Raw genomic sequence first — 24,232 nt, forward strand, 5'->3', positions numbered from 1 at the left:
TACAATTAAATGAAGATACTTTAATGAGTTGATGCAAGTTCGTATTTTATACATCTACCAAACATTACCATGAGACAAGCAGAAGACTTGTGATAGGGAAAAAAAAAAGTATTCATCTCAAAGATCTCTGTTCTGATGGTAATCTAGTTTCAACCCAGCCACTTGGATATTCTCCTTCCCTTTGAACTCTAACAGTTGCTGAAAGCCATTACCTTTAAATACCAGTCAATATTAGTGCTAAAACAACAATAAACAAATATTATGTACATTTTAGGCAAGCAGGCTGTCTTTACCTCTCATTCCAAGTACTATCATCCAGAAAGTAATATTCACAAATCATTTCAGAGAAAAGTTACTGTACAAAGACACAGAAGGTAAAGTTCATAAAAAGACTAGTCAGTACAATTAGACAGACGTTTGCTTGTAGTTCTTCGTATCCAAGACCTTCTTGCCACACATTGAGCAGATGCCTATAAGCACACAAAAAGTGTGTAAATGATTTTAAAATTATTAAAATCTTTTCTCAAAAACACAGTTACTATGTTTTTGTAAGCATCTTTCTCACGAAATTGTTCAAATGAGCTCTTATTAACAATGTATCTGTTCTCAGACATGTTCTCAATAGATACTACAAACTTAGAAGTAATATTGTAGCTTATAATACAAATTAATATGTGCAGCATGTGTGTAATCCTTCCTCTGAAGAAAACAGGCTCTATTTTGAGAGCATTATCATTCACAATACTGCTGGAAGCCTCTATAATTTGCTGGAATGCCTGAAGAGAGCCAGGAAAGACTCACTTCTGACCAAAAGGTAGAAATGGTGTACTGTTAATCATTTTAAGTCGTGTACACAAACGAGGCCCGAGATGGGCAGACAGTAGCAGGACTAAGAAAACACAGTCACCAACAAACTGACTGCTAAATGGGCATTCACAGGTGGGGTGCTTTGGAGAACTGTGGAAGTTTAGAACATGTTTTCATAGAATTAAGGTATTTATAGAGCAGAAGTGTAAAACAATGAACACCAAGAATACTTGAGAGTTGAAGTGATGAACACTGATGTCCCAAAGTACTTTGTCCTAAACTCTAAGAGTGTCAAGTCAAAAGACCAGAGTACCAAAATGTACACAAGTTGGGCAGAAGGGTGGGTTGTCTCAATCTTTCCCTCTCCTTTCAAAGCAGAAAGGTGCTAAGTCTTTTATCTGGTAGGACCACACCTCAATTTACACAAACATTCACCTGCAGACAAAAAATGGCATCTACTGCTGCTTTCTCCAAATTGTGTGCTTTCATATACTGACATCATGACTGGACATGTATCTAGCAGTCCATTAGGGAAGAGAACAGCAGGGAACATGGCACATTATTTACTCTGGAGACCAAAATTCAGCCCACTAAATACTGACTTCAGGTTTAAACTGAGGATTAATTAACTTGAGATTGCCTCTCAATTTCAGAGATATGCAAAGCTGAAGCACTGAGCTGTATAACTGCATTTGCTTCAAGAAGTATATCCTAATGACATCTTTGATGGTCAGAGCTAGAACCTTAATTAAAAAAGTTCTTAATTTTATGAAGATAACAGGTTCAGCCTGGAAAGATACACAAACAGACAAAGATCAAATTCTGAAGCCCACCCAAACCAGACATAAATTTTAGAATGAGTACAAGGTTCTACAGCATGGGATTCAGGCAGCTGTCTGGGGAGGACCCAGCAGGCAACATTCCTACAGCAGGCTGCTAAACCACTGACACAGTGACACAGCACAGTTCACCTCGTGCTATAAGAACTCTTCGGCAGTAAGTCATGTAACTGACTTCATGATGCTTTTTTCCATCCAGGAATTTTAGATTTAGCTATTATAAAAATGGGAGAGGAGAGAAGGGACCAGAAAAGAGACTGCAACAAGCAACTGAGTTTTAGAAGACCTGGGGTTTTTTGGGATTTTGAGGAAAATCAAACTTGTTAGATGACAGTTCTCTAAGCAATTGCCCAGATTAAGTTTCCAAATGTACCGCTTCAGACATTCTAAAAGAAGCAGAATTACAGAATGACAACAGTTTAAAAGAATCTCCTTCAGTCTCTAGTCCTGCCCCACTCGAAACAGCCAACTTGGATAAGGCTGGCTCAGGACTGTTCAAGCCATTCTCTGAATACCTGCAGTAAAGATTCCACAACCTCTGATGGTTCCTGCTACCAGAGTATTTGATCACTCCCAGACTGAAAAATTGCTTTCCTTGTATTTAATTAGAACTTTCCACATTCTAACCTGTGTACATTATTTCTTATTCTATTACTGTGTACCTAAAAGTCTGACTCCATGTTCCCTGTGCCTGTCTATCAGTAGCTGAAGATAGCAATTAAATCTCATCTTAATAAAAAAATACAAATTTAAGTGTTGTACTTCTCTTCATAAATACAAATTTAAGTGTTGTACGTCCTCTCTTGTCCCAACCCAAACTGTGGTATTTTGGCACTCAGTGAAACTCACCTTTTTTATAGGCACATCCTTGACAATAGTGGGACCCTGGCTGGTGAACAGAACTCTTACAAATCCGACATATTGCAAATTTGTTCTTTCCATAAGGATCAAACCTGGGAAAAAGGAAAAATATTTTATTTATGCTCCTTGAAATTAAGTCTTTTTTCTGCCTCATCCTAAAAAGTCTAAGCCAGAGGGTGCAGTCAGAAACTACAGCAAAAACTGTAATTTAGAAAAGGGACATACAATAATTATTTCTAATAAGCTACACAAAGTATGCAGAAAAGCTCCCACTTTCCCTATTAAGAGGCATTTCTTCCATCACAGACAACAACTTCATAAAAGCAGAACTAAAAATGCTAATTTTTATTAAGATACTACATGACTTTGAACTTAAACTCCTTCCTTGGCCCTTGCAAACAGAAAGTCCTGCAGACATGAAGGAAATGCTCAAGAGATTATCCTGGCAATCTTAGCACAGAAAGTAAGTATTCTCAGCTTCTGTCCTACAACAGCATCAAATCCTAGCAAATCCAGTGAGAACTGCAATAAAATACTCCATGACTGAGCCGAAAGCACCCATGAAATACATATGGACATATTTTTACCGACAAATCAAATACCATAATCCTTGCAATTTTAATTTATGAAGTGTATTTTGGACAAATTTGGAGTGGTTGCCTAGCTATGCAGGAAACAGGCTCAGTTAGTTTGCTAACGGATGTTTTTAGCCAAAATCAGTGTTAAGTACTAACCTTGCCTTCTTTGAGGTCAACGCCTTGTTTTCATTTAATTTGCGACCACCGCTTTCTACAAAAAAAAAAAAAAAAAAAACAAAAACCAATAATGCCGTTCCAGGCATACTTTAGAAATCTTAATTTACAACTTTTACACATATGCAAATAAAGTCACAAAGAGAGATAAAATATTCAGCACAGCATTAGGGGACAGGGTAACAGAACACTTCATGCTCCATTTAAATACTCTATGTATTGTCCTCCCATGCAAGAAGGAAAAAAAACAGAAAACAAAACCAGACAAATTCAATACGAAAGAGTTCTGGGCAAATAAATTTCCAATGCATTAAATCAGTGTGGGAGGGAAAGTACGTGACTTAATATTTAAACTGATTAGTAATATAAAGTTTTGGACTTAAGATGGTAAGAGCTCAGGTGCCCAGGTGGCTTTCTAATACCTCAAAAGCAAGCTGCTAAACCTTGCTGAGGTTACCTGTAGTGTTTCTTGCACCATCTTTCCATGTATCGGGAGTGATCACCGTTCCAAGCTTCTTCTCGCCTACATACAGAAACATTACAAAGGAGAAAAACAGAAGCATGGAGTCACTCAGGTGGGAAAAGCCCTCTGAATTCATCGATTCCAATCTGTGACCAATCACCACCATGTAATTGAACCTTGGCACCAAGTGCCATGTCCAGTCATTCCTGAAGCACCTTCAGGGACGGTGACTCCACCACCCTCCTGGAGCCCATTCCCATGTCTCATCCCCATGACTAGGAAGAAATTCTTCTCAATGTCCAATCTAAATGTCCCCTGGCCCGGTTTAAGACAATGTCACCCTGTGCTGTGGCTTGTTGCCCAGCAGAAGAGGCCGATCCCCACCTGGCTACAACCTCCTTTCAGGGAGTTGAAGAGGGCGATAAGGCCAACCCTCAGCCTCCTCCTCTCCAGACTAAACAACCTCAACACCCTCGGCCACTCCCCATCAAACCTTGTGCTTCAGACCCTTCACCAGCACTGCTGCCCTTCTATGGACCCTGCTCCGCCACCTCAGTGTCCTTTTTGTAGTGAGGGGTCCAGAACTGAACACAGCAGTCAAGATGCGGCCTCACCACTGCCGAGTACAGCAGGGCAATCCCTTCCCCGGCCCTGCCGCTAACGCTATTGCTGATACAGGACAGAATAATTTAATCTATGCACATTAATACGCTCCACAGGCGGAGAACGACGGCTCACACAGGGGAGAACGACAGCTCACACAGGGGAGAACGACAGCTCACACAGGGCCCTGCCGGGAACCGCCACCCGCGGCCTGCCCTGAGCAGCCGGGGAGCCGCGGCGGCTGCTCCGCTCGGGGAAGCCCTGGATCCCGGCGGGCAGGGCAGGGCCCGGCGGGTCGGGCAGAGCCCCCCCGTAGCCCCGTACTCACACTTGTCGCACACCATGGCGACCCCTCCACAGCCGCCGCTTCCGGCACCGCCCCGGAAGCGCCTCCGGCCGGGCCCCGGCGCCTTCCGCTGCCGGGCGGCGCCGCGCGCTCCGCGGTAAGAGGCGGGAGCGGCGCCCGCGGCCGCGCGGGGTTTGGTTGTTTGAACAAACGCTGTTTCCTGTCCCAAAATCCTCCCCTTGGCCCCCAGCTCGGCCCGGAGCTCTGCCCTGCGCGTCGCGGCCGCGGAGGATGCTGTCCCGGCGTGCCGGTGACGGGGCGGGGCTCGGTGTGTTGCAGGTGCCGCTGCCCGGACGCCATGAGGGAGGCGGAGGTCAGGAGGCTGCTGGCTGCCAACCTGCTCTGCGCTCTGGCCATCGTCCTGGCCACACTGGCCCCGGCTTTCTTCCTGGACGGATTCAGCGTGCTGGGAACGCACCTCACGTGGCTGTGTGTTTGTTCTGTTTGTGTTGCTACCCTTAATATAATCTTACACTTAGTCCTTAAACCAAATCGGTCTCCTAAGAGACGTTCCTTTGGTCACAAGGTAAGATTTTATTTTAATTAAATTCTTAAGTTGTTACCAGGTAATAAAGAGGGGAAACAAATTCTCTGAAGTAATCAAATGAGAAGGAAGATAATTTTCAATGGTGAATTCTCATTTTCCATTAGTGAGTTGAGTGTAGCACCTTTTGAAACAAATTTTTCAGTATTTTCATGATGTTAAACTTTCTCTACCTGTAAATAACCTATTCAGGTGAGTGATTCTATGCTTTCCTGTTTCTTGTCAGTGCAATGTTGTTTGTAGTCCCAAGAATTTGCGTGGTGGCAAAACCTGGCAAAATTAAGTGGCTCAAAACCCATTTTGCAGTCCAGGCCTGGCTTATCTTCTTGATAAGTGGATATACTAGGAAAAAATGTCATCACACGCTTCTCGTGTGTAGTTGTACGTTTGTAATAACTTTAAAAGGAAAAAAAATTTTTTTTCAGAATCTGACACGTAAAAGAGATGCTATGCTACAATGCTACATTTCAACAACTAAAAAAATCAAATGGAAAAATATTAAAATGTCTGCATTTCCTTCTATGATGAAATTATGAAATTTGCATACAGAAAAATCTAAAGTTGGGAGAAACTTCTTGTAGTTACAGTTTTTAACGGGGAGCATTAAAGATATGAATCCTAATAAAACCTTTGGAACAGAGTGATTTTGGAGCAGCACATGACTTACCCAGCAGGGAGGGAATACCCCAGAGTTTTGAAGTCGGGGGAATAGTCTACTTCTGACTTGCTGAGCCAGGCCAGATGTAATGCTCTGAGGTGGTTTTTAAGCATTTAAGTAATCATCCCTGCCAGCATATCTTTGTGTGCAAAGCTCCTGTCTAGTTTTGCTGACTGAGGAGGATGTGAAATGCACAAAACCATGATGGGAAGGAAGCAAGTGTTTTAACCATCTGTGATTTGAAAATGAAGCACACTTCATGTTCTAGGTGAGATTTCATCCCAGGAAATAAATATAGAAAGGAATAAATGTAGAAAAGTAAGGGTTCATGGAAAGTTACGGAGTTTGCACTGGTGACCTGATCAGAACAGACCTTACCAGAACTGTTTATCAAGTGTTTTTCCTTCTACATGATATAGTGAGTACCCAGAAAACTCGTTTAAGTTCCTTGAAAATTATGTGTTTTGCAGACTTTTAGAAAGTTATGGATATTTCTCAAATATATTCAGAATTTAAGATGCCAAGTTCAAAAGATGTCGTGTAGTTTTAGTTAATGTAATTTTGATTCTTTACATAGCAGACTTTTTTATATTGTAAGTTTTCTTGCTTTTAATTTTTTTTTTCACTTTTTGTGAGAGTTGCCTTTTAATGAATGGATATAACAGTCAGATGTAAAACAGAAGTGTAAAAATGTCCAATAAAATTACTTCTGGTTGTCTTGTAATTTCTGGTTATATTTTTTATACGTTTGCCCTGTTTAATGGGATGCACAAAAAAATTGTAGGTGGAGTGTGATGTTTTTTAATTATTTATTTAAAGTATTAATATATGGAAAACTGTTTTGAAATGTGCCATGCTATTATATTGTGCTGCAGCTGAAATGAAAGAAGTAATCAGAGTACAAAGCTCTTGATAAGATGTAGACTGTGTGTGTTACTTATGTTCTGTTTTGAAGCATTATTCTGATATTTCATTGCTCTTTTTTAGATATCCAGATTTCTAAAATGCTGTATATACTTTTTCATGTCTTGCATACTGTTTCATGCGATTATTGTTCTTTATGGAGCACCTCTCATAGAGTAAGTCAGAAGACCCTCTCTTTCTCTAAATATTCTAAGGGGCAGCTCTCCTTGCAGATGTTGGTATAAGTACTTGGGAATTTTCTGGTACACTGGAAGTTAAGGGATCAACTCCTAGCTGGGGGAAGAAAGGTGTCTGTTTCAGCTTTCTCTTGGTTTTGGGTTGTTTTGGGGTTTTTTTTGTTTGCTTGTTCAGTTGGTTTTTTTGGAAGCCAGCTCTTAAATGAGACTTCTGTAAATAAAAATTGCAACACAGTTACAAACAACTGTTTATTTTAATTTTTATGGTAAACATATGGACACAAACACTTTTTGGAGCTTCATTTAGTCATTTTCCCTATAAGATTCTAAACCACACATCTTGCCTATTTTTCATCCTTTTGATATTAGTGTTTTAACTGTTATGAAAGTTTAAAGGAGGAAGTGTGAAGCAACTTGGGTGTTGAGAGATACACTAAGTAGTTGGATAACAATAGTTTCATGTAGTTTGGTTTCATGGTTGCTGTCACAAGTGGAAAAATAAATGGAATAATGAAGTAAGTATCCTAGCATACTTCAATTTAGAACTAATGATCTATGTGAAGTACACCTGTGGTTTTTTAAAAATTGCTACATCTCACTCTTGAGATAACAGCAGAACTCTTTCCAGCATCCTTTACTATTCTACAGAGTAAGAAGAAAATATTTTATTCTATTATATGAGGTTTAAGAAAGCACACACGCTTTCACAAGTTGAGTTAGAGGGACTTTTTTCTTCCTAAATCTTGGAACTTTTAGAGCATTAGTGACCACCTCACTTAATTTTGTAATATTCTTTTTCTTTTTGTAGGTTAGTGACTGAGACATTTTTGTTTTCAGTTCTTCTGTCTACATTTACTACTTTACAATGCTTGTGTTTGCTGGGACCAAACATACAGGCATGGATACGGGTATTTAGTAAAAATGGGTAAGTCCTAATCTAAAGTTTCTGATATTTCTCTGAATAGAAATGGACAGAATTGATGTAAAAAATATATAGTGGAATTTTTGTAAAGAAAATAAAACTTCCTGGATGATGGGTGGTTTTTGTATTTGTGATTACAGACATATGGGAGCTTTTCTGACAAAGAAAGATTTATTTGAAGACACTGATTCAGAAAAACAGCATTTTATTTTTGGTGCTCAGATGCTAAATCTCACTTTATATGTGTTTGAAGGAAGTAAAGTTTCCAGCACATATTCTACTGAAGTAAAAGCATTGTGCAATTCTATGTGATGGTTGTCAGATAAAGGGGAGACCTGACACTGAGCTGTGCATGGAGAATCTTGCACATGATCCAGTAGTACCTTCGTAAATACAATTTTTAAAGTAGGAATAGGAGGTCAATACAAGCACTGTTTTAAACTTGAATACAATATTGAAAATTACACATAACTTGCTCTGTTCTTAATTATGTAATATTAACCCATGCTCTTTTTTCAATTTCAAAGAAAGCTGTTTTGAGTGTCAGTTTTCAAGGATTAATTTTTTCAGGAGTATGTTTAAAGTAAAACAAGCCTTCTAACCGCATTTTCACCTCCAGTGGCAACCATGGCATCAGCATCTATCAAGGATAATGTATTTTTCAGAAGATTTCCATTTCTTCTGCTTTTTGTCATTCCATAAATATTAGCAGGTAGAAAGAATGGGACACTGAAACATAAAGAGGCTTCACGTGTGCTTGAGATTCAATGAGATTTTAGTATTCATTCCCTTTTAATAGTTCATAATGGTGAAGTCTCATCTCAGAAGACAGCAAAAGGTTGTATTACACTGCTGACCTATGGAATTATTTTTGGTTTGCACTCCTTTACAGGAGGAGACTTAAATGCTACTTTCAGGTATTAAGTTCTGGTTTATCTCAGTTCTCAATTTACTGAAAAATATCTTGAATCCTTATTCAAGTCATTTACACTTGTTCTTTTCAGTGGATGTGTAAATATACTGTAATAAAAGCAAGGAGTCATTTAGCCAAAATAAATCTTTGCTGATTCACTTGGTCATCTTTGGAGGTTTTGCATCTGAAATAACAGCTGAATTGAACAGATGTATGACAATATCAGTCTGTCTTAGTGCCAGGTAGATTTTGAATGCCTGTTGATTTCTTTTTTTCCTAGTCTAGATCTTAATGCAATTTCAGCACAATCATTGCATAGGAAGCAGTTGTCTTGTTTTGACACTTCTGCTGTGAGAATTTGTCAGTACTTCTTACTAGTGAGCCACGTGACATTATGAGAGAAAAAGGTTTATTATTAATGATGTTTGTTTACACTTGGAGTGAATATAGACTACAAAGAAATATTGTAGTAGGTTTCTTTATGGATAGTAGCAAGCTGCTCATTTAAAAATAATCCTGTGTTTTTTCTTTTGACCTCGTGAAATTGGAACATCTTAGGTTTGGGCATGAGATGAGTGAAGACATGATACATTAAATAAGGTTGTCTCTAACCCAATCATATGGAATGAGCTGGGACTGGTTAAGTGGAAGAAAAGGATGGTTAGGTGAAATCAACAGAGCTGCTTTCCTTGAAAGCAGAATTTAGGGAATTGAATTGCACTGGATCAGTTAGCTTGAAAGTCTGATTAGGTGTATAGCTTAGTATGAAAAAAAAAATTGTTTTTAAGTACCTGAGTGCAATTTAGACTTAAGTAACCTTAAGCCTATGTGCACATAGAATGTGTGAGAAAAAGTAAGTCTATATATTCTACATGACAAACCCTTCCAGTCTTAGTTAGCTATAAATAGGGCCCTTTTCACTAATTCTGCTTTTGGGAAGGGGTGGGCCCACACCAGCATCTCTGGGCTCCTCACTCGGACATCGAGAGTTGTGACTGATGTCGGGGTCATGGCACTGATCATACACTGTCATGTCCTGCTGTGAGTGGTTAGAGGGAAGTAAAAGCTGCAGAAAGGGGTATCAGCATTCATGGCAGCATGTGGCTGTTATTTAAATAGTGTTTCAGTAACTTAGGTGAAATAGCTTCCTGCATAAAAGTCTTTAAGAAACCAGTTTTTTGGGTTTTTTCCTCTCTCTCCTTTTGGAGACTGTTTGTTTCAAATCACTGCTCTGAGAAATTGTGTTGAAATTATAATAGCAATTATAAGGGGTAATCAGGGCAGAAAAGAGATTTTATTTGGATGTTGCCAAAAAATAGTAAAAAAATCATGACATTAGGGCTTCTTCCTGTTTTCATTATGCCTATTTTATCACTTTGTGAACTACATACTCTTACAGACAAGAAATGCCCCTTGTAAATGTAGGCATCATCACACACCAAGGGCTGCTTAGTATTTAGTCCTACTACAGCCTAGAATTCCAAATCTTGTCTATGAAGAAACTGTCTCAATAGATTATTTTGTCAGCTAACCTCTTAATTCAAACATTATTTGATGTGGAATTGAATGTACTGTGTTATTTAAAGGGGTTAAATAATTACTTTAGGCTTTTAAAGACCTTTCTGCCACTAGTGTTATCTTAATCATTGCTACTTTTGTCTGCAGGATTTTCTTAGTTTAAATGAAAGAAATGTGGAAAATGCAAAGTTTATAGACATTGCTGCAGTTTTTAGTCTTATGCAAATGAGGAGTTTATGTGATGGTTTAAATAATAGCTTCAAAAATCCCAATAAGTGTCAGTCATTCCAAGAAGAAAAGTGAGTACTTAAGTAATGACTTAAAGTAATTGCTCCTTCAGGATGATGCTGGAGGACAAGTCAGGTTGTCTTTGGGTAGCCAGTCCATGCTGCAGAGGGGTTCAATTAGCAGCTGAAATAGTTGCCAAACTGCCAATGGCTGTTTTTCACTTGGGCACCGTGCCTTGCTAATTCGGTTGTTCTGCATTTGGACTCAGTCTGATCTCTCCATATGGTACAGCAGTCTCTGGTGAATCTGCCACACACACAAGATGTCTTGTGAGGTATAACTGTACCTCAGTCAGTCCTTGGTGTATTCTGCTGTCCTTTTCGCTGCTTTAAGGTTGTTGTGAATGTTCTCTTCCTTGTTCTGCCTGACAGCTCCCTGCTCAGTTATTCAGCTTCTGAAAATAATTCAAAAGAATTTTCTGTGTGCAGACTCCTAAACAGTTTTCCAGTTACATCAGGACTTTTCAATAAAAAGAATCTCAAACTAGTAGGATTGTGAACTGGAGTATTTTAAGTTAAAGGGGTCGTGTGATTGTAGAAGAAACAGTTCTGCTCAAAATGTCAACCTTGCACTGTCAGTACTGTAGTCTGCAAGACTTTTTTTTTCTGCAAACATTGAAAAATGTTTGCTTTAAATTTGTGAGCTGTTTGGTCAATAGCAAGTGCAGCAGTGTGTACTTGGAAGTAAAGAAATTTTATTCTCTTCAAAACCAAGTGTTCATGTCATCCAACCTAAACAGCACATGCAAAGTTCAGAGTTTACTGTGCATCTAGTCTTTGAGCTATAAAAATGCTCATTTTTTTCCTATGTTAGCTGAAGCTAACAGGTGTACATTTATAATCTGAGATGCAGCAAACTTTAAACTCAGCTCTCCTGCTGTACTGATTTGGAGCAGTGATTCTAGTAGTCTGGTTCTCCTGTCCTGAAACTGTGCCCTACTGCCTTCTGAGCTTCTGTTGCTCTTTTGTTAATTGGTACCAAGTACCCAAATGTTCATGGCCTGAGCAGAGCGATCAGTTGGTACATTGATGGTAGTAAGCACTCATCTGTTAAACAGAAATCCAGCTTTTCAAAAACTTTTGAAATCAGTAGTGGCAAAAGGCTATAAACTCAGGACTGAAGTAATTTAACATCTCTTAGAATGTGTGCCATGACTGGTAGTGTAAGAGTTCTTTAGTGTGCAAAAAATTTATCCTGCAGCCAGTGTACTTGAACTTGGATGCACTGCTACCAAAGGGCTCCAATGTGCAGTTATATTTACTTGCAGTGTTTCTTTTCAGTTGATGGAAACTTGTTTTGAAATATTCTCATAGTGGACTTCTATGTTAAATTTTGAATTGTTGTAGTCATCAAATATGTCTACACCACAGAGTCCTTTGTGACTGTGCTTGTGCTTTTCTGTACAGTCCCACAGTACACTTCCATGTCTGCCTCTCCCTGCACTGCACACAGCTATCGAGATAGATTTATGTGCTCAGTCTAGCAGTGTTTCAAGGTAACATAAATTAGCTTTTGCAGTAAACATCTCAAGGAAAAAAAAATCCTGAAGGTGTTGTATTAAAAGATTGTAATTATAGATAAATTATGCAACTTAGATTTTTACTTCCAGTTTGTATGTTTTAGGAGAAACCTGCATGCTATTTACCAAATATGTGAATTTTTATGTCTGTTTGTAGCCTCAAAAATTTGGGGAGAAATCTAATCTAACTCTCTGCCATGGTAACGTCTGCTGTTGTTGAAAACTTCTAACACACTTTTTACAGGGCTATGTCCATATGGGAAAGCAGTCTACAGATTACTTCTGTGTGCAGTATACTTGGAGCTTGGTTTGGAGCATTTCCTATTCCTCTTGACTGGGATCGGCCTTGGCAGGTTAGTATCTGCACCCTTACCATAAAGGGACAAAATACTAATTTTCTGGAGATGCACACTACACAAAATTGCTCTGAAGCTGTTCAGGTGTATTGTAGTTGGTCATAAGCTGCTCCTACAGAGTCATGCCAAACTTTTAACAACTCTTTGGAAACATCTGTGCTTAGGGCGTAAGGAGGTAAAATGCATTATTTTTATTTCCGGTTTAAATAGATTCTTTATTACATGGTTGTGAGTATCTGTTGCATGCAAATTTTATAATGGAATAGAGCTCTAATGATTTGGATAAGAAGAAGCTAGACAAGCTGGAGGAGAAATGGGAAATGATGAAGATGGCTTCAAGTTTGCCTTCAGTCTAGTAGCTTTTATTGTTCACAGGTAGGGTAAGAAATGCTTTCCTGGTGTTTTAGCTCCCCTCTATCTTTCATAAAAGCACTTAACAGAAGGTATTTTAAATGGATTTAGATCAGTTTGTGGAAATGCAAACTGGTATAGCCAAAGCATTGTACTAAACACTTGTGATTTCAAAGGAAGGCAAACATTAGCTTTTTAGTTGAACAAGAAGAAATGTGAAGCTGGCATTGCAATTCTATCTTTATGAATTCCAGTGTTTATGCTAATTTCTTACTATGTTTTTTGGCATGGAGAAGTGATTCAATTAAACATAACTGAAGTCTGCAATTGCCATAAAATGATGGCACTAGTAACAGCTTCTTCCTACATGTGCTCAGTGTTTCGTAACTTCGTCTGGTTACCAAACTCAGACACTCTTGGCTGAGTAGTGTCTACCAGGCCTGTTCTTAAGCAGATGGTTTCAGAGGTTTCTTCCAGAAATCAGTTAACAGGCAGCACACTTTCCACTGTGATATTGTGGAGGTGCTGTGGCTTACAGCTGCACTTAAAATTTGTCTTCTGTGAATAGCTCACAGCCTTTATGCCATTGTCTTTCATTGCAGTAGTGTAATTAGACATTAGAATTTGTATTTTAAAAATAATGGAGGAGTAGGTTAACATTTAAAGCAAAACATTTTCTTCCCTGAAAACACTTGTTTATTCTTGCTAGATATTTCACCGTCAATCTGGCATGGGTATGTGTTGACGCTAATTAATTGTTGACAGACATGAATGTAACCCAAAAATCAAGGGATTCACTGAAATGCAATCTCCTTCCAAGTCTTTCTCACTTCCCTGTGCTGATGAGAGGCATGCACTTTTTCCTTAATCAGATGGGATTTTAAAATAGCATGTCTCATCTGGCAGGTGTTGTTTTATTCCCAAAAATCTCAGACTTTGCTTATGTGCTGTGTATAAAACCTCCACCTTTTATGCACCAATGATATGAGGAAAACTTAGGTCAGGGGGCTCTGAGTAACAAAACAAAGACACTAATAGCTGAAGACAGATACTTCAGGTAGAGTTAGTTTTAGCTTTTGGTCCATTCCCACATGTTCCAATAGTGGGAGACATAAGTTTGATAATGGTCTGAAAACTTTTGCTGTTTGAAAAGTCTTCCAAGTTAATAAAAGACAAACATGACTGAAAATTTAGCTCTATAATCTACACTTAAACATCTAAAATGATACTAAATGACTCCTCAGAACAGTAAAGCATCTGTAGAAACTTCAGATACCCAAACTTGTCACTGGCTGTTTCTGGGTGTGAATACTCCCCAGTGCTCCCTGTAGTCTGCAATTTCCCTTTTCCTTCACCCTCTCCACCCTCATTTCTGACATACTCCTGATACCAAAGTTAGCAGGTGAGAGTTTATGACTCAAGTTCTACATCAAAGATCTTTTGCCTAGATCTAGAGCATTTGCTGCTATTCTTTCCCTTCCCCTCATTTTTCCCATCCTCACTTCTCCATCTTACACATTATAGAGTTTTGAATAGTGGGATGGGGGAAGAAATTTTTTGTTCCACTTTGAGTCTGACCTGCTTGATCTTTAATAATGTGGGCAGTTCAAGAGCAGTCATAGAGAGTTTGCTTATCAGTCCTGCAGGCTGCCACTTCAACAGTCTGAAAACTGCAGTTTTAAAGGCTAATTTTTTAAGATCTGCTGTATTAGGGGAGATGAAAAAAGTTCTTGTTAAAATGTAATGTAGTTTTTACAAGTCCAGTTGTTTCAGCAAAGCAACACAGTGAAGCACCAAAATTGTAACAGGTCTTCAAGGCAGAAATCAACTTCTCTAAAATAGCTTGTCAAGGATCCTGTTCACAACTCTCAGAAGTTTTCAATCACCTATTACTAATCTAATATTTTTGTGACGGTGATCTCTTAAATATTGGTCACTAAACCGTAGAAGTGGGAGCAGCGTCCTGGCCAGGCATTTTTGGTATTTGCCCAGGAAACACTGCTTCCCAGCTTGCCCAGCTCAGGCAAGAGATCTGTTGAGATATATTGTGAATCAGGTTCTGGGGAAACACAAATTCATGCAACAGCTGATATCTTTTGTCTTTCTCTTCCTACTGAACAGTATGGATTCAGCAACCCAGGTATTGCATGTAGTAGCTGCATGGCTGTCTCAGAAATCTTCAGAACCAGGAAACTTTTGTGTTCTTCAGAAGTTCACTGGGCACTGGCACAAAGTCCCTTTTTACAAGAGTATTCCTTTTGCTACCTGATGTCAGGTGATTACAGAAACTCATAGTGAATTCTTTCACTGTAACAATAAAAGAGAAGTGCTTTCTCTGTTGTCTTCAACCTCAGACAGGGGAAAGAAGAATGATCCTCAGAGAAGTCTGCTGTTGTTGCAGATCTGTTTAGTTTGTGAAGATCTTTAGTGCTCATTGCCCCTGAGTGACCTAACCACTTGCTGAACATAAAAATACCTGCACATAATACAGCTGCAGGATTAATAATAATAATATTTTTTAATCTCCCCCAAATACAAGGACTACTAATTTTTTGCATAGAATGCCACAGAACTTCAGCTGGTATGTTTAGGGGAACACCTACAGATTAAGTCCCAAGCAAGGTCTGAAAGAAATCATGTAGACCTTAACGTGACTTAAAAGTAATCAGAACCCAGTCAAAACCAAATTACTCCTAGACATCTGCATGAGTAAAGTATTAAGCTGTCATGCTTCTGACATCAGCTGTTTCTCATATTAGCCTAAAGACAGAGAGCTTGAGGATTACAGTTTTGGATTTACCCTTTTCCTATCCAAAAATGGACTCAAATGGAACAGCTTAGTCTTTGAACTCAAGACCAGCTTCTGAGATAAAAAGAGGTTTCATTAGTGATTGTTTTCCTTTTTGTATTTTAGCCTTTGTGCTGTAAACAACTGGTTTTTTGATCTGTAGTGGAAGTGGTTCTGCTTTAAAGCAGAAAATGTGGTTTAAATCTTATTCGTCAGGGAAGACTAAAGTGGTATTATTATTTTAGAGAGCAGTGGTAAGGCCTTTAAGCCTGCTTATTGCAAAATCTGGTTCTGATGTTTGTATTGATTATTGTTAGTATTTGTGGTGTAACAACATGCAATAGAAACACTGCTGCATTACTACCTGTAACTTCAGAAAATTCATTATTGGCAGATTGTCACAGAAAAGGTGAGATTGGTACTACAAGAACTGGATGGATCAGCAATAATTGAGAAATATCATGTGATAAAGCCAACCAAAGGGGTTTTGCTGCTGCCCTTGGGCTCTGTTGGTAGTCCTGGAATGTCAAAAGTTGTCAAAACCACAAAATATCCAGCTGGTACAGAAATGTGCTGTGAGTTTGGGATGAAAAATGCCATTGCTTTAGCTTTGTTAGAACAATATAATATGAAACAAGCTATACAGAAGAAGTCACTGTATCTTGAATTGGCATATTTTTCCACTTAATTGGGATTTAGCACTTAATCAAATCTGGTGTCTACACTTTAAACAGTAGATAGTTTAAGAGTATCTACAGTCAACTTTTAAATTGAAAAATCATTCACAAATGGGAGAATTGTAAAGCTGCTTCTGTGAAGTCTGGTTTGTTGATAAAAAGGTCTTCAAATGGAAATGGCCTGTAGTCACTCACCTAACGCAAACAAGAGGTTGGAGGCAGTACTGTGAATGCTGGAATCCAAGCAGAGTACTAAATAAAGCTGTCTGCACTATTCTGTAAGATACTTGGCTGAATTGCCACACTCATACCTACCACAGTTCTTCTGCTTTGTGTCCTTCAAAGAAAAAGCAACATTGGTTTCATTTTTTGCAACTGTTTCCCTGCCCTTGGCAGTCTGTTTTGAGTCTATCATATTTTCCTGCAAATAGAAAGAGCTGAAAAATTACCTGGTAGTCATTGCTTTACATTGTGGTTGAGATGTATCAGTAGAAGTTGTACTTTTGTACTATTACCTGGATCTTACCTGGTCAGAAAATCAGATGTCAGCATCCTTTGTGTCTTTCACTAGAATTTGTTTTTACTTCTAAGTACTTCAGGGTTCTGTGGAGTAAACCTGATGATGAATTTCATAACAAGAATTCTAACTCATGTGCTAATGACTAAAGCCCAAATGCTACTTCATCCTTACTTATTTACAAAGCAAAGGAAACATGTTGCTTCTTTATACATACATCTTGTGGCATACAACAAAACTGAGATAAATACAGATGTCTCAGAAAATCTTCACTTTATTTTCCACATTTATGTTTGAAAAATATTGCATACAGGGGGTATTCAGATTGGTGTGCCTCTCTACCCTTAAAAATAATAATGTTAATTGCATTTTTTAAGCATACAACAACTTCTATGCTAAGTAAATATTACTTAACAGGAACAGAATATTGTTTCAGAAATAAACTAACATTAATTTTCTGAATAATGTTTGAGAATGGAGATGGAAAATATATAAAGTATTTCTGTTAGAAGTATAAAATATATAGCTGAAAGTCAGTTTGCGTCCTATGATTCGGGTTTTTTTCATTATTCTGTTGCTTTTTTAAAAGCAACTTTTAAGTGTGCCATGTATGTTACTCCTCTGATAGCTTTAAGAAAAATGTTGTAACCATGCCAAACAGTTGGTCAGGGAGGCCCAGTCTGTTGTTATTCCTGCTTGTAGGTCTAGAATTTGGCTTATCTCAGACAAAGGTAAAGCTTTCCCCGACTCATTCTGCCAGGCATGTTTCAGTTAGACTGGTAGACTAATTTTGCCAGTGTTTTGACATTGTTATCCTATTTTTCAGCAATTTTTAAAGCAGTTTGCAATGCTTTATTGTGATGATTTAAGTAAGGCTGTTCTAGACAATTTAGAGTTGTACATCCATCTCAAGATGCCTCTAGGCTGATCAATGGGTATGTAAGGATTGCAGTTGATAGGACAGTTCTACAAAGAAATAGAAAATACCTTCCTTTCTTACAGTTGCTTAGTTTTTCCAGATTACCTGTTTCAAGTTGATGCAGTGCTTTTAATAACCACATGTGATCAGGATATTGGCTTCATGTGTCCCTGAGAAGTGGAACCTCAAAACACACCACCACTAAAACAGGAGGGGATGGTGTAGGAGTTACTAGGCACATCCTTTCTCTACTCAGCTTGAGGAAACTAGTTGCAGAACAACATGGGATAGGTAAAGACGTTATCAGCACGCTTTTTATGTGGTGGAACTATTATTCCAGACACAGCATTTGAGAACAACTGGATTTAGCTCACTGGGGAATTCCTCAGATTATTGCATGTTTTGATAACAGACTTTTAAATCATGTCTCTGTGTTTGTTGTGTGCATGCCCTCCCATACATCCAGGGTTTTTTGGTAGCTTAACTTTGATCTGTACCTGTTACTAGTGGTAAAACGTGACTTTGAAACAATATTCTGCTTACAGTGTTATCATTAGGTAGAAGTAAAATTGCTATATTCCTACTTCATAGTGGATACTGCAAGCATAATAGGTAGTGCTGATAAAGCTCACCTGAGTTGACTGACTGTCATGTAATTTAGCCAATATGACTGTAAATATTAGCCTTAGATACCTCTCAGACATTTGTAGCCTGAAAAATAATCCAGAGAATCTTGGGTACAGTTCTTGGTGCTTACTCAAGTAAGCTGAAATGGGACTATAAACTTTCACTCTACTTTGGTTCTTCTTAACACAGCTCAGAGAGTTTCCTTCTTGTATTCCTTTTTGGATCTACTACCTACTGTGAAAGTTTTGTTATAAGAGAAGTTGCTTAATATGAGAGGAAGGGATAATACGCAATTGGAGTTATTTTAAACAGAGGTAGAAGCTTGTTCCACTTCAGTGTGGTTATCATTGTTTATTTAATAATGTGTTTTCTCAATGTAAACCTTAATGGTGAGATTAAAGGCTGTTATGCTTGCTATAACTTTAGAACACAAATCCATGAAATCAACTTCGAGTTACAAATGCCAGCCTGAAAAAAGCCTCTCACTTTCTTCTTGGTGTGTACTTATCAACACACACATTCTGTACAATGTGATAAGACACTTGTAGTTAACATGTGCATGCAACCAAAATAGATTAAAGGCATGTACTGAAGTTTTTGAGACAGTACAGACTAAACAATCAGGAATTTAAGGCATGTTAGAAACAGGGAGGGAAAATAATTGTGCTCATTTATTCAGTTTTAAAATGAAACAAAATTATTACATAGCCTTCTAATTGACAGTCAGAAATTAGTTTTTTGAAACAGTAAGCATACAAAAAATTGTGTTTAGGAATATGAGAAAAACACTCTTAAGTTTACTGAAAAGTAAGTACAGTAGATTGCCCCACTGTATTTGCATTTGTATAATGAAAGTTCCAGCAGGCAGCTGCTTACTTCATAATATCTTTAAAAACTTTGTGTTGCTCCTCTGGTCTATAAGCATCTGGCCCTTATGTCCTTATCAATGTCTATGTAATTCCCTTGCATGGGACGCAAGGTTCGTAATAGATGACAAAACTGTCATGCAGTCAGAATTCTGCTTTAGCCAGCTGCATGCACAGTCCAGCAGAGCTAGGTACCTTGCTGGGATCCTGCAACATGCTCTGCTTTCCATGCAATATGCTAAGCATTCTCACATCATAGAATCTTAGGTGTTCTAAAGAGCACTGAGGAAAACTAGCTCATTTGTGTCCTGAAAGGTTGGCAATTCCTATTTTGAGTCATTATTCTTAAAATGAGTTCTAATATATACTAAAAACCTTGCAGTTCTGCAGTGTCTTTTAAGCTAGCCTAAAGAAATTCCTGTGAAGTCCTAACACTGCTGCCAGATGAAAAGGCAAAAAGAAAATTTAAACAAATAGCAGAAGTTAGAATTGCTTTGCATTAAACACTGCCTCATGCTCTGTCCATTAAAATGCATTTATTGTTCTTGGTAAGATTTGTTTTTGCCAAGCTGCTGTTCAGGTTCCTAGTAATCATCTACAGGTTGTTAAAATTGCCCTTTTCACCATGCATTTGATATGTAAAAAAACTGATTCTTCTTGTGTTAGGCTGTGAGAATGGTAGCTGATGCTTCCCAGCTGCTGAGACAGATAAGGCATTTCATGACAGTTTCATGAAAAATGTTCTGTTCTATCTCCTGTGCTCCCCACACTTTTCTCTCTTTATCAGCCTTTTTTCCCCTCAGCAAAAGTGCAGCTTGGCCATGTGGCCTAACATCTTATTCCCCTGCTGCTGACCCAGCCCAGACATGACATCAGTACTGGGGCAGGATATGTCAGCTTCCTCAAGGCAGAAAGGGAGCATGATGTAGGAGGAACTGAGCTGGAAAGTTCTCAGGGGATGAGAGGGGTGTATTACAAGTCTCATATTTTAAGCAAGCAGAATGGAATCTCTTGAAACAGGCAGACAGATATTTGCTGCTTAGATTTTTATCACTTACAGGCAGTTCATACCAAGTCAAGGACTTTAAACCAAGTTTGAGATAACATGAAAGAGGGGGAAAAAGCAGGCCAATTGAGTAAGTCAAAGTCATTTAAAAAGGTCCAGAAGAAAGTGATTGGGTCTCAGAAAAATGAGGCCAGCAGCTAATACAAAATAAAGCAACCCACTTCCACAGAAAGAGGCAACCCATTTTCATAGACAGCCAAAAGCATGTGAAAGTGGTGTTATTTTAGTGCAGCTGCTGTGCTTAAGAACCATATCTTAATCTGTCTTTGATAACTTGCTGCTTTAGATATATACCCATGGGTGCCTCAGGCTATTTGTAGCCTAAAAGCCATCAGTCAAGAACAAAAGGTGCAAAACTGGTATTATTACCTGTTTGTTAGGGGGGTTTGCCAGGTCTTGAGGGTTAGAGAAAATGGCAGAAGGACAGCAACACTCTTAAGTCCAGGCTTTTAACTGCTGTGCTGAGGGAGTTTTCAAAAGGCCAATCAAATTGCCCTCAGAACTATTTTGGGCTGTCCAAGCAGCACAGTAAGAATAAGTGCCTGGCCTAATACCCCTCTGTTCCATGCCACTAGAAGGGATGAGGTGGTGTCTCTTTCTGTCTTATTCATAGATGGGGAGATGGTATGTTTTATGTTTTCTTCCCTTTGCTTCCTATCTTTTCCACCTGCCATTTTTGAGTGTTCAGAGGTCAGAGATTCAACTGTTAAAGAGAGAGAGCCTGAAACTTAGGTAAGGTAACACTGATTTTTAAAAGCCAAAGCGAAAATTGAATGTTTTAGAAGACAGACAGAGGCATAATTTAAAAGTTACACGGCTATTGAAAAAACACATCCCAAGTTGCAGTTCAGTCAGGTGAAAGAGGCTACAACAATCATCAGATATGTTTTTAATCATACCAATAATCACCCACTATACACAAAATAGCACAATATACAGGGTCTTTGGGTCATCAGGGATATTCACTCTCTAGTTAGGGGAATATGATCAATTCAGAGTCCATCATCTACCTATAGTTCTGGAAAGCAAATAGGCAACTACAAATTCACCTAATGTAGGTAAAAATTTAATGAAGGATTGATCATTGATCACTCAGCAAATCTGATGTAAAAGCACCACCGAGTTAAGAAGCCTTTGTCCATAGTTTTGTGGATATTGGAGTGGTATTTGACTTCATCAGTGGATAAAAAGGTATGACTTGAGTTCCATCTGAACATTACTGAGTGAGCAGAAGGGTTTCAGGGACTTTTTTTATTGTTTTGTCCTTTAGACAAATGTAATATGCAAAATGCTAGAAATAATTACATTTTGTTTAAAAGTTGAAAAGATCCACCTGAAGTGTAAGTTTAGCCAAGGCCACAAACTTATGTGAGTTTCAAATACATGTAGTACTTACCATGCCAAAGCCTCTCAAGGCTTTTTATAGATGATCTACTATACACAGTAAATGAATGAAAACAAGCAAATCTTTGGCTTGAGAGGCAACTGCTGAAATACTCAGCAACAAAAGCAGCAGAGACAGAATGTATGAAAGTGAAAGAATGAAACAAGGTCAATAAAGAGTACCTAAGGCACCTTGTTTAGTAATCATCTTTGCTACACTCCTTAAGACCTCCAAATAACATATAAAAGCTGTAAATGCTAAGGAATGTGAAGATGAAACAACTGAGGAGGTTGAAGATGAAAGAACAGAGGACAAAATACATTACTCTTTTTTGTAGTTAAAATTCCCATGATCAAAGGATGTGAATAAATATATTCTTTTAAGTGATAATGAAGTAAAGAGCAGAATCAGAGCTAGGAAAATGAATGAAAGGAGGAACCAGTACCATTAAGAGTAGGTTCATTTGATATTCATGAATTGCAAGTCAAAGTGAAGTAGAAAAGAAGGCTGGAGATTGGGATATTTCCTGTATTGTCTAGTGCATTTCTCAGTCTCAAGTACTATGGGGAGGGGGAAATATCCCCCTTAATTTAAAAAACAAAAGAATAGGAGAGTCCAGTCCATACTTGCTTTAGGAATATGCACTGTAGAGCAGGAACTGCAAACCTGTCCTTGCGAAAAAACAAAAAGAAAGCAAAGGAGAATTTTAAAGAGGCCTGGGAGTTCTGTTTATTCTGAAATAAATAAATTAATTACCACCTTAGTTGAGACTTTTCATCAAATGCAGTATGTAGTGGACTGGTACTATAAGCTACATCTGATGACAAATTGGTTAAGTCAACTACTGCTTGGTTTGGCCATTCCTCCCTGCAAATCAATACCAATTTAAAAAAAAAAAAAGAGCAGGGAAGAATTCTATTACTACTCTGGGTCAGCACAAGATGGTTTGTTAAAATGAGTCAGATCTATTGAGTTGGTTTCCTTTTCTTTTAGTTGAAAATAGAGCATATAATTAAAGCTCTCTTTGACATAACTGGCTTACTACAAGTTTGATGATCTGGGTGCAAGATGTTCAGTCAGCTTCCAATTTTGTGTTCCCTCCCTACTGCTAGCCAGAGGGAAATTTATCCTTTTATATACTTTTAAAAAAAAAAAGCCAACAAACCTCTATCTATCTCAGTCTCTAGCCTTATTTGAATACTAATTCCTCTATACACACCTGAAAGTTTCAAAACACCATGAGAGATTGAAAGGAGAAGTTGCTGAGAAATCCGTAGGTATCCGAATGTGTACAGCAGAGTAGGAAGTCAGGTCAGCTGAATGCTTCTTGGGATATAGATACTTCTAAGGGGTGGTTTTTCCACATAGTTTTTGGACTATCAAACTAAAGTCTGCAATAGCCAGAAGCCTGCTTACATTTTAATGCATATTAATTAAAAACTGTACAACAGCATTTAGTGTTCATGAAGATGATTGTTACGCTTTTGGCATTTTTAGGAAAGCACATCAAGCTTTAAAGTAGAATAAGACTACTGTCTTTCAGTACCTAGACTTTGTGCTCATGAAGTACAAAAAACCACAGACATTTTCCTCATTGTCTGCTTTTGCCTTGTGTTCTCCCCTCAGGTATGGCCCATTTCCTGTTCCCTCGGAGCTACCTTTGGCTATATGGCTGGTCTGATTATTGCACCTCTGTGGATACACTGGAACCGGAAGCAGCTTACATACAAAAGCAGATAACTGGAGCAAAAAGAGACAAGGTATTTCTTTGTGCAGATTCCATACAGACTGTGCAAAAGTTGGGGGTTTTTAAGAGATATATATATATATATATATAGTCAAAGCAGAAGACTGTCCAAATGCAGTTAGAGTATTTCAGGCCAAGCATCTCCACTCAGTAAAATCACATAGATGCCATTTCAGCATGGTGCAGTTTTTGCTTCCTCTAGACTGTGTAACCCTGAGAGATTGTACCTTCCAGTCTGAATAAAATATTTGTAACAGATGTGGTGGCTTCTTATTACAAGTTCGTTGAGTTTGATTTTATTCCTCTGGATTTCACTGGTTGTAGAAGGCAGAAACGTAGGTTTAACTTTCAAACCTGGAACAAATTCACTATGTACTTAATGCATTGTATTTAAAATCAGTAGAATTTCACAGTAAGCCTGGCCATTGTAAAATGTCTCTCACGTGATCAAACAGCAGTTTATGCATCTTGAGCCTATTCTCTTCTTCACTGTGTGTTTCTTTGGAGTTAGAATGGCTATAATAGCTTCATCAAAAACAGTCTTCAGTCCTTTCTGTGTTAAAGCTGAACACTCCACGTAACAGTAGGCTCCTATCTGTCAAGAAAATAAGTTAATTCAATAGCAGTACGTCTCAGCTGTTCAATTCCATCTGAGCACTTCTGCTTTTTTTTCTCCCCCCATAGCAACATTGCAATGTTTGGCTGCAATCTAAAACAAGTTATCTGAATGTGCACCCCCTGTAGGAGAAAATAATATTTATCTTTTGTCCAAAGATCTGGAAGGTATTTAAGTTGGTTTGT

The 24,232-nt window shown here is 38.3% G+C and overlaps 3 protein-coding genes across 7 annotated transcripts in view; 1 reads left to right on the top strand and 2 right to left on the bottom strand.

Moving 5' to 3' along the window:
- Window positions 1-4,788, bottom strand: CRIPT (CXXC repeat containing interactor of PDZ3 domain). The gene is made up of 5 exons (XM_054630141.2): window positions 4,654-4,788; window positions 3,717-3,782; window positions 3,242-3,296; window positions 2,496-2,599; window positions 1-470 (listed from the first exon to the last, which is right to left on the bottom strand). Exons 1-5 carry the CDS (start codon window positions 4,667-4,669, stop codon window positions 406-408), a joined length of 306 nt encoding a protein of 101 aa, XP_054486116.1. The 5' UTR covers window positions 4,670-4,788; the 3' UTR covers window positions 1-405.
- PIGF (phosphatidylinositol glycan anchor biosynthesis class F) overlaps window positions 4,717-24,232 on the top strand; it is a 25,758-nt gene continuing 6,242 nt past the window's right edge. Inside the window, exons 1-6 of one of the 2 annotated variants that reach the window (XM_054630136.2) lie at window positions 4,717-4,768; window positions 4,951-5,197; window positions 6,861-6,952; window positions 7,782-7,898; window positions 12,378-12,486; window positions 23,311-23,444. In XM_054630136.2, the coding sequence (XP_054486111.1) occupies window positions 4,970-5,197; window positions 6,861-6,952; window positions 7,782-7,898; window positions 12,378-12,486; window positions 23,311-23,424 (660 nt within the window). In that variant the 5' untranslated portion in view covers window positions 4,717-4,768; window positions 4,951-4,969 and the 3' untranslated portion in view covers window positions 23,425-23,444. Of the gene's footprint in view, window positions 4,769-4,950; window positions 5,198-6,860; window positions 6,953-7,781; window positions 7,899-12,377; window positions 12,487-23,310; window positions 23,690-24,232 lie in introns of those variants that run through there. The other variant, XM_077175830.1, reaches the window with a different exon arrangement.
- RHOQ (ras homolog family member Q) overlaps window positions 19,020-24,232 on the bottom strand; it is a 22,579-nt gene continuing 17,366 nt past the window's right edge. For 2 of the 4 annotated variants that reach the window (XM_077175828.1, XM_054630142.2), the window contains exon 5: window positions 19,020-24,022. In XM_077175828.1, the coding sequence (XP_077031943.1) occupies window positions 23,990-24,022 (33 nt within the window). In that variant the 3' untranslated portion in view covers window positions 19,020-23,989. Of the gene's footprint in view, window positions 24,027-24,232 lie in introns of all 4 variants that reach the window. The other 2 variants (XM_077175827.1, XM_054630143.2) reach the window with 1 other exon arrangement.

This window comes from Agelaius phoeniceus, chromosome 3, assembly GCF_051311805.1.
Source record: "Agelaius phoeniceus isolate bAgePho1 chromosome 3, bAgePho1.hap1, whole genome shotgun sequence".
In the NCBI taxonomy this organism is placed as follows: domain Eukaryota; kingdom Metazoa; phylum Chordata; class Aves; order Passeriformes; family Icteridae; genus Agelaius; species Agelaius phoeniceus.

Coding starts and splice junctions, on each gene's coding strand:
- CRIPT (XM_054630141.2), bottom strand. Junction 3,297..3,716: donor TGGTGCAAGAAACACTACAG/GTAACCTCAGCA, acceptor TTTTTTTTGTAG/AAAGCGGTGGTCGCAAATTA. Junction 2,600..3,241: donor TTGACCTCAAAGAAGGCAAG/GTTAGTACTTAA, acceptor CCTTTTTCCCAG/GTTTGATCCTTATGGAAAGA.